The sequence below is a fragment of the Nannospalax galili genome, unplaced genomic scaffold, assembly GCF_000622305.1.
Source record: "Nannospalax galili isolate Female #2095 unplaced genomic scaffold, S.galili_v1.0 scaffold891, whole genome shotgun sequence".
Taxonomy (NCBI): domain Eukaryota; kingdom Metazoa; phylum Chordata; class Mammalia; order Rodentia; family Spalacidae; genus Nannospalax; species Nannospalax galili.
In genome coordinates, this window is record NW_008330576.1 from 742465 (window position 1) to 752322 (window position 9858).

General features: G+C 42.6%; 1 protein-coding gene across 1 annotated transcript in view; it reads left to right on the forward strand.

The window, feature by feature from the left end:
* The window catches only part of Slc28a2 (solute carrier family 28 member 2), a 25626-nt gene that overhangs the window by 2308 nt on the left and 13460 nt on the right, over positions 1 to 9858 (forward strand). The window contains exon 3 of the mRNA XM_008849499.1: positions 9374 to 9465. Coding sequence (XP_008847721.1) covers positions 9374 to 9465 — 92 coding nt within the window. The remainder of the gene's footprint in view (positions 1 to 9373; positions 9466 to 9858) is intronic.

A 9858-nucleotide genomic window follows, 5' to 3' on the forward strand; every position in this document is an offset into this window, starting at 1 on the left:
AGGACTTGGTAATGTGTAAGAGTCTCCTGCATGGTTCTGGTGTTGAAAGCGTGAAGGGGTCACAGAGAGCAGCTGAGTCTTGGCACTCTGAGAGGCCAGGAAAGGCCATAGGTGAAAGTACAGCTTCAGTTGCAGAGAAGACCCCAGGATTGAAGGGGTCATGGAGAGAATCTGAGGTTTTGCACCCCAAGAGGCAAGAAGAGGCCATTGGTGAAGGTGTAGCCTCAGTTTCAGTGGAGATCCCAGCTTTTTGGAGATGGCAGGACCATGGGATGACCACCAAGGACAGCAGTAGGTGTGGAATGGAGCTGGCCTGGGTCTGCGAGATGACCTACGTGTGCTGTGGATGGCAGAGTCAGAGAAATAGAGCTGCCAGAACCCTTTGGAGTCCAGAAGACAGTGAGTGAATCCCAGATGTCCAGCCTTGAGCTACTGTTCTGGACTTTGGTTTTGGTTAGGGGTGCCCAAGTCTTTCCTTTGAAATAAGACAGTACTTGTTTTGGATTTTACAGAAGCTCATCCACAGTTAAGAGAATACTAAAAGAGACTATGGATTTTTAAGTGTTTGGAATTTTTAAGGCCTGTGGGGTTTTTAAGGTTGTACTGTCTTATGTTGTGATAATAGTGTTAACATCATATCTTGGGGACAAGAATTGGAAAAGTTATGGTTTAATAGTGATGTGTTTGTGTGTCTAGTTGACAAGGGGTCAGTTGTGCTGATTGATGGCTTTAGTATCAACTTGACACATGTAGGTTGAGGGAGCCTCAATTGGGGAACTGCCTTCATTGGACTGGCCTGTGGCCATGTCCATGGGGCACCTTCTTGATTGTTGAGTGATATAGGAGGGCCCAGCCCACTGTGGGTGGTGCCACCCCTGGGCAGGTGGGCCTGTGTTGCATAAGAAAGTAGGCTGAGCAGGGGCCAGGGGAGCAAGCCGGTAAATAGCACTCCTTCATGGCCTGTTCTCCAGCTCCTGCCTCTAGGTTCCTGCTCAGAGTTCTTACCTTGGGCTCCCTGATGAACTGTGACCTGGGAGATGTAAGACAAATAGATCCTTTCCTCCCCAAGTTGGTAGTGGTCATAGTGTTTTGTCACAGCAATGGAGAAGCAAACTAAGATACTGACTGAAGTTGAGAACAACACAAAATTATGAGTATAAATAGAAATATTTAGAAGGCAGTTTGACAGCAAGACCAAGGTTCCCACCTAGGACCTATGATCTCCCCAGTCATGAACTGTTGACCAGGTTCATAGGACTAGGCATGAGATCCCACCTGTGGAGGAAGCCCCAAATCCCTTCAGAAAGTGGTTGATTACCTCCATAATCATCATACCTGCATCTTGCCAGGCAGGTCAGTACTAAAGCATGTAAGGTCCTGTGCAGGGTCCCCAGGTGTCTGAAAAGCACCTTCTGGCAGTATGTAAGCTGGCTATCAGGGAGGAAGTTTCCTGATCAGTTGATTTCTATATGCTCTGCATCCAAAATGAGTGGTATCTTCAGCAATAGGGTGTTAGCATTTAGTTATGGTGGACAGACAAGAACAATGGCTTATATGCCTCTGGGGTCCCTAGATCAATAACTCTTAGGTCAGCATCCTATGTCTGACATAACATGAGACATAATAACTCATGTCTTCTGGGAGCAGCATTGTTCAGCCATGCAGGGTACTTCTGTTCAAACTCTGTTTTTTATATATTTTAAATTACCTTATGAACTAGAAGATTTCTGGAAGGTGTCTTCATCTATTCTTAGTTTTTGTTAACACACCCCTTACCTTCTTCTCTCCCAATCCCCCTATCTTCACTTAAACTTTTAATCCTGAGCACTCCAATTCCCTTTCATGTCACCTGTGTTTTATTCTATTTCTTCTTGCTATTTTTTCTTCTGTTGGAAGATTGTAGTTTTCCATTCACACGCCTTTCATTTTGGTTATGCCTCTGCCACCCCCTCATTTCCCTTCTTTGACATCCTTTGATCTGTGTCTTGTATTGTTTATTTATCCCCTGTGGCCTCTTTGAATGTGTTTATCCTTTTTTTCCCCAGAACTGAACTGTTCTTTCCAGTAGCCCATGTAGAGCTGGCTTAGTGGCCATACATTCTTTTAATATATTTTTAGCATGGAATGTTCTTATTTATTTAATTTTAATGGATAGTTTTTCTGGGTATAATAGTATGGGCTGGCAGTTTTGGTATTTCAGAACTTAGAACACATCTTTTCAGGCTCTTCTGGCTTTAAATTTTTAATTGAATAGTCAGGTGTCCCTCTGATGGGCCTGCTTTCATAAGTGATCTGGTCTTTCTCTCTTGCAACTTTTGATATTCTCTCTTTATTCTGTGTTTTTAGTGTTTAACTATCATATGATGTGGGCGTTTCTTTGGTCCTCTTTAACCTGTCAGGGCATGTCTTTTTGTAGATTTAAGAAATTTTTTTTTCTGTGGTTTCATTAAAATTTTATCTATGCCTTCAGTGTGGTATTATTCTCTTTCTTTTATGTCCATAATTTGAAGATTGGTTCTTTCAAAGAGTCCCAAATAGCTCCCATTCTGCTGTTTATGTTTTTTTATTTTTTATTTTTACTTTATGTATATGGGTGTTTTGCTTACACGTGTATAAGTATACCTGTGTGCGCAATGTCTGCAGAGGCCAGAAGAGGGTGTTGGAACCCCTGGAACTGAAGTTGTGGATAGGGGTTAGCCAACGTTTGGTTGCTGGGACTCAAACCTGGGTCCTCTGCAAAAGCAGCCAGTGCTCTTATCTACTGAGCCATCTCTCCAGCCCCCTGTTCAGTTTTTTTAAAGTTTGTCATTGGCCTTCATTGAGTGGCCAATTCTACTTTGTCTTCCAGCCTGAGACTCTGTTTTCCACATGACCTATTTTATTACTGAGGCTTTCCACTGAGGTTTCTATTTGACTTATTGAGCTTTTAATTTCCAGCATCATTTCAATTTAGTTTTCTTCAGCAATTCTATCTCTTTGTTGAATCCTATTTTCACATCTTGGATTGACTTCCTCTTTTCATTCAGCTCTTTGTTTTTGTTCTCTTGGACTGCATTTATGTCTTCTTTGAGTTGTCTAAACATAGTTATAATCATTCTTTTGATTTCTTTGTCTGGAAGTTCTTCTAGGTCATTCTCATTGGGGCCTACTATGGGACTAGTAATTGGACGAAGGGCATGTTGCCATGGTCTCTCTCTCTCTCTCTCTCTCTCTCTCTCTCTCTCTCTCTCTGTGAGACTTTTGTTTTCTGGGACTTGCACATCTGAAGTAGTTTATTGGTTGAATCTTTCTTCTCAAATCACCTTTCTTCTTTCAGTGGAGGTATGTACAATGCTCAGGAGAGGGCTAAGTTGTAAGAAGGCTGAGATGTTGTTTCGCCCGCCCCCCCGATAGGATTGGTATTGAGGACTGTAGGAGCAGGGCCTATCTAGTAGCACAGGGAAGTTAGATCCTGGAGGAAGCAGTGGTCTATGGGGTGTGGAGGAGCAGGGCCCACCTGGTGGCACAGGCAAAATGCCATGTGATAAAGTCCAAATAAGCCAGACTTTATATAGGGAATTGAAGGGGCTTCTATAGGAGCGACAAAAAGGAGCCACATTATGAGGGAAAGAACTCTGGTAGCAACACAGAGAGGGTTGGGGTAGGGAGAGATTGCTGTCGAGAAGCTAGCTTTAAAAATACTTCTGTCAGGGCTGGAGAGGTGGCTCAGTGGTTAAGAGCACTGACTGATCTTACAGAGGACCCAGGTTTGATTCCCAGCACCCACAGGACAGCTAACAACCGTCTGTAACTCCAGCTCCAGGGGAATCCAATGCCTTCTTCTGACCTCCCAGGGCATTGCACAATATGGGTGTACTTACATACATGCAAACAATACACTCATACACATAAAATAAAAATAAATAAAATATTAAATAATACTCTTGTCGTTATCCAAGCAAGAGATGAAGAAAGCCTGGGCTAAGGCAGAGTGAGTGAGGATAGATTAGGGAAGTCAAACCCTAGAGATACCACTGTGAAAGAGCTGACAGGTTCAATGGTTGATTAAACAGGAAGAGTCTCATTCTATCCTTTCACTCTGCTCAGTTGCTGGGGACATTCTTAATTTGATCCAGTGCAAAATGCTTTTGTTTTTCTTTTTCATTGCCCTTTCTGAACTAACCCATTTCTCTAAAGCAATTTAATAAAACATAAACATTTTGGGGTAAGTTCTTTCTGTTTTGGTGGTGGGGAAGAGTGCTTGTTTCTAAGTTGTAGTGAAACAATGTATCTGACAATTCAGAAAAGGAGCCAGGAGAGTCAGGACTAGATGACAGAAGGGGATGTAAAGGATGAGATAATGAAGTAAGTGTTGGAACAAAGCTCTGAGGCATTATCAGAGGTGGAACTGAGATTATGAGGTGGAAGATTGCCTTGGTCAGTTTTCCCAAAGGCGTTAGAGGGGAGAAGCTCCTGGACCAGAGATGAACATAAAGGAAAACAAGGTAGCTAGGCCAGAGAGGCTGAATCTCTGTAGAGTAGCGTTAACTGGTCTCTCTCTTCCTGTGACTCCCGTACAGCCTCAGCTATATGTCCCAGTCCTGCTGGTGAACTGAGTGGTTCTAAGGTCCTGTGACGGGCTGGGCAGGGAAGCTTCTGGCTGGGGAAGGGGGAGCAGAGCTTAGAGCTCTGGAAGAAAGACACACTTTTCCCTAACTTCTCTTCTAAACACCACTCCTTATAGTTTTGACTCCAGAAACAAAGCAATGACACGTTAAAATTGTTGTTAAAACTAGACTTGAAGGGGTGTGCTCACAGCATCAGCTGCTCAGGAGGCCGAGATGGGATAATCATTGGAGTCCAGGAGTTTGAGTCCAGCCTGGGCAATGTTGTGCGATCCCCATCTCAAAACAGTACCAGGAAAGAGAATAATGAACACAGACCAGATTAGCTGTGTTGTGAACTTTGCTGAATCTCAACCCCAAGTTCTTATCAGGTCATCCTTGACTTTACCTGGAGCCTAGTTTAGTAGTAATCACAGCTTGACAAAGTGACTCTGATCTCTGGACTGCCTGTGCTTTCTTCACTGGCTGGCACTTCAGTGCTATCGACTTGCCTGCTTGTTTCCCTTCAGCAATTTGTCTATTTATTTAAAACTGAATTGAACTTTTTTATTACATTATTTAGTGGTGTGTGTGGGGGGGTGTGGGTGTGTGTGTGTGCACACACGTGCGTGCTACCATACACATGTAGAGGTCAGAGGACAACTTGTTGGAGTCAGTTTTCTCTTGCTGGGCAGGTCCTGGGACTTGAACTGAGGTCATCACTCTCTGAAAACACTGTCTGGTTCTTCTTTTCACTGGCAGACTTTCTGAAGATGTCCATGGGTGTCACATTCACCCGTTTCTGCCGCAGTCCACTTTTCATTCAGATATTTTCCTGTAAATAGCTCTCCCAGAAAGAACCAGTCTCTTCTTCATTGCTAAATCTAGAATCTTCTCATTTGTCAGGCTACCCAATTTCCTGTTATTGAATACCATTGACCTCCCTTCTTAATAAGATCATTTATCTTTTTGGCTTCTCCTTAGCTTTCTAGCTGTTCCTATTAAGTCCACCATTTCCTTCTGCCTGCCCTAAAAGAGTGACTGTTCTGGCTTCATGGTTAGAAGATGGCAAGCCTGGTGAGGAGGGGTGGGGATAGCAAGATAGTAGCATGAGCTATGTAGATTACAGGGTGAGAGTTCTGAAAAGTTTTCCAGAGCCTCTGTGTGGCATCTCAATGCAGGTCCCCTGTGACGAGTTTTGGGTGGACTATCCTTCCTGGGAAAATCTCCACATACACACATTATTTTTTTCTATTAAGACTTGAACCTACCATTAGCTGCTGAGGCATTTAGAACTCTTCAGTCTTCAGAGTCCTACTGAAATCATTAAAAGATTGTGTAAACACAGGCAAATCATATCATTGTAGGAAGCCCACTACAGGCATTAACTGCATACCAAGAACCTGGAGAAACTTTTGCTTGCAAAAGAAACAAACAGAAAGTCCTGGCTTGAAATGGGCACAGAGGATAGTCATGAGACAAAGCAACTTCTCTGGGAAGACTCCACTGCCTGTCAGAACCCACCCACTACCTCCAACTTGGAGAGAGAAGATTCTGAAAAGAAGGTTGAGGGAAGGAAGGAAAATCCAGCATACAGGCTTTTCCTGTTTTTTTTTTTTTTTTTTTTTTTTTTTTTTTTTTAATCAGGGCCTTATTCTGTAGCCCAGGCTGGCTTCGAGCTTGTGGCATTCTTCCAGCCACCAGTACTGAGAGATCTTTACCCTTTACTCAACACCATTTGACTCTGGGTTGAGTAACTTTCATTTCCTTCTTTATTTCTTCCTTCAAGTTGGAGTGGAGTTTTCCACATTAACTACTAAGTGACAGAACTTCAGATTCTGGCAGATCCCAAAGCTCCTTCTCCCTTAGTGGGGAAAGTTTTCACACTTTGTAAATAGGCTCATTGAAAAAGCTCATGAACACTTTTGCTGCTGGACATGGTGCCCACTAATGTTATATTCAGTTAATATTTCCTACCTCTTTTGGCTGTTCTTTTCCACCTGTCACTTGTAGATGCAGGCAGCAAGCATGTGAGAGGGTTTGTTGTCTGTACCTGGAAAACTCCCATACTAAACACTTGGAGGTAAGGGGCAAGGTATCAAGTTTCACCCATTTACCTGTTAAACTTCTCAATTCAGTTTCTAGTTATAACTAATGCTCAAACTTTACCACTACATAGGGTCAAAAAGCTTGCTGCTGTTAGCTGGACAATGGGCCCAAGATCCAGAGATCATGGACACTTGCCCATATATTTCTATAAATTGCTTCTTGATTAGTTTAAAGAGATGAGAAAGTTTGTTTTCTCTTTCTGCTTCAGAACACTTCTTATTTATGGCTTTTTTGTTGTTTTCTCTTCCAAACCAGAGGTTCTGCTCTGAGCTGGTATTCTAGGTTATTCTTTGTTAATGGGGTTTTAAAAGTATTTTTAAGTGATTTCCTGAAGTACCCACTGAACTTTAGTTCCCAGGAAATGGTGGATTTGTGGTCAAGAGTGATGACTGAGATCCCTAGGCCTGTGATTTACGTCTATGCTTGGACTATGTATCCTCTTATTTTGCAATGGCTTTGCTCAACTAGTATTTAATTGGATGTTCTTTTGAACCGGCTTCACCTAGTATAATAGGAAATACATGGCGTATTTAAAACTAGATAATTAGAGGAGAGTTTATTTAACAAAGAGACCATTACATGCAGACAAAATATGACATATGTATGAAAATGTCATAACAGGGGCTGGAAAGATGGCTCAGTGGTTTAGGGCACTGACTGCTCTTGCAGAGGACCCAAGTTCAGTTCCCAGCACTTACACGGTGGCTAAAACCTTTTTAACTCCAGTTCCAGGGATCCAACATCCTCTTCTGACCTCTGCCAGCATTGCGTGACACAGGTGCACTTATATACATATAGACAATATACTTATACACATAAAATAAAAATAAATAGCCAGGCGAGGTGGTGCACACCTTTAATCCCAGCCCTCAGGAGGCAGAGGCAGATGGATCTCTGTGAGTTCAAGGCCAGCCTGGTCTATATAGTAAGTTCCAGGCCAGCTGGGGTTACAGGGAGATCCTGTATCAAAAAATAAAAACAAAACCAACCCCCACAACCTGCTTCCAAATTTAATTAATTAAATTTACAAAAGAGAATGCCATAATGAAACCCTTTACTATGCATACTAATGTAAAAATTAATTAAATTAGAAAGGAGAGGAGACACGTACTGCTCTTGTAGAGGACCAGAATTTGGTTCTCAGCACCTATATGTTGTAGCTCACAACTGCCTGTAACTCCAGCTCCAGGTGATCTCATGCCCTCTTCTGGCCTCTCAGTGCACACCCACCTACATATACACATAACAACAAAGAGGCCATTTAAAAACTGTGTGAGATAAGAGTGGAACCATGAGAAAGGATGGTGCAAGAACCTAAGGCTTGAAACAGTGAACACAAGCTGTTCCTAGCCTAAAACGGACAACATAATGATGTCCTCGGGTACTGATACCTGTAAGCAAGCCTCCTGATTTGCTATTTTATCTACTAAGCATGGAAGGTAGCAGAGTGCTTGAGATCCTAAACATCCTCCTGAGCTCATTGGGTAGATGATCTGATGGAGAGGAGGATAGTTTCCTTCCTTCCCCTCCTTCCTGTATCTGCTAATATACACCCAGCTCATGCAGCCCAGGGCTGGGATCTCTGCAGAAGATAAGGGGTAGAGGGAAGAATGAAAGGCAAAGATATAGGGGCTGAGGTTTGGCAGGTTCAATCCCAAGTAGAAAAAATATGTTATATATGAGTGACATGGAGTATGTTAGATGACAGAATGACAGAGGCACCAATAGAGAAAGAACCACAAAACTCTGTGGCCAACACTCCAGGGCATTTATTTGGTGACTGGTCTCATCCCTGGCTAAGCTGTTCTACCTCAGCACCATAGTCAGAAGGGATCTTATTCTAAGAGTTTAGAAATGAGAGTTTGGGACTCATGTCGCTGCACTGTGCCGAGGATGCTTAGGATTGGCAAAGACAGACAAGTCTAGGGCCAGATAAGGTGCAGCCTGGGGTGATGGTTAAGAGCTTAGATTCAGAAGCCAGGCCATTGGAGTAAGAAACTGTTTCTGCTCCTTACAGACTCTGTGATGTTGGGAAAGTCACTCAACTTCCCTGTTTTCAGTTTCTGCATCTATAAAATAGAAGCAACAGTGATCACCTCTAGGGTTATTAGGAAGAGTCAGTGAGTTAGAGTTTGCAAAGCTCTTTGAACCTAAGCACATGGAAAGCACTATACAAACTGAACTTGAAAAGCTTTGCTTGGTGGGCATCTTCTCTTAGGCCCCTCAACACAGGGGTTCTCGATGTTGGTGTTGTTTTCCTTTCTGTCTGCAAATGCACACACAGATGATTATTAAAGGTATTGGCTTTGTGTGGTTTTAGGAGGGGGTGACCATATTGCTCCTAAGAATGGACCCTCTTCTGAGTATGGAAGCTGAGCACTATCTATCCTTTGGGAACAGAGAAAGAGTAAATCCATGGCATGACCATTGTCTTCTTCTGTGGTGGGAAGTTACCATGGATATCGTTAGTCTAGGCGAGTAGAGTCTTTCTGATCTGCTGCACAGGGACAAGGTTCGATCTGGCCTTTGGGGCCTTGCTGGGATACTATCTACCCACTGGCTGAATAATTTTCTTCATTGATTAAGAGCAAATTCTGCCTTTGGCAAAGTAATTCAAGTTCTGAGAACGGGCACTAATGAGATAAAGTAATTCTTGTGCTGTCATTTTGGGTTCTTATTAGGAGACATCTACAACCTTTCGTTAAGGCAAGAAGTTTCTTGGAGAGACATACCAGCTTATTCAAGAAGATCCTGTTAGGCCTGTTGTGTTTAGGTAAGACCATAGAATTCATGGAAGGGGGAAACAGAACATTTTTTAGAAAAATTAACTTACGTCAAGATGATTACTGGGGGACTGGAAAGCTGGCTCAGTAGTTAAGAGCACTTTTTTGCTCTTCACGCCCTTCTATAGGATATAAGCTCACGTCCCAGCACTGACGTGGCAGCTAACAGCTGTCTGTAACTCCAGTAACATGCAGGCAAAATGCTCATATACAGAATGAAAAAAATAAAGATGATTACTGGGAGGAAAATAACTTTACTCGTCAATTCGCCTAAAGACTGTTTGATACACAGATCTTAACTACTTGTTGGCAATCCATTATTTATTGAATTGCACTTAGAGGAATAAGTGAAACTTGAAGGTACTATAGTTTGAAACTGTATT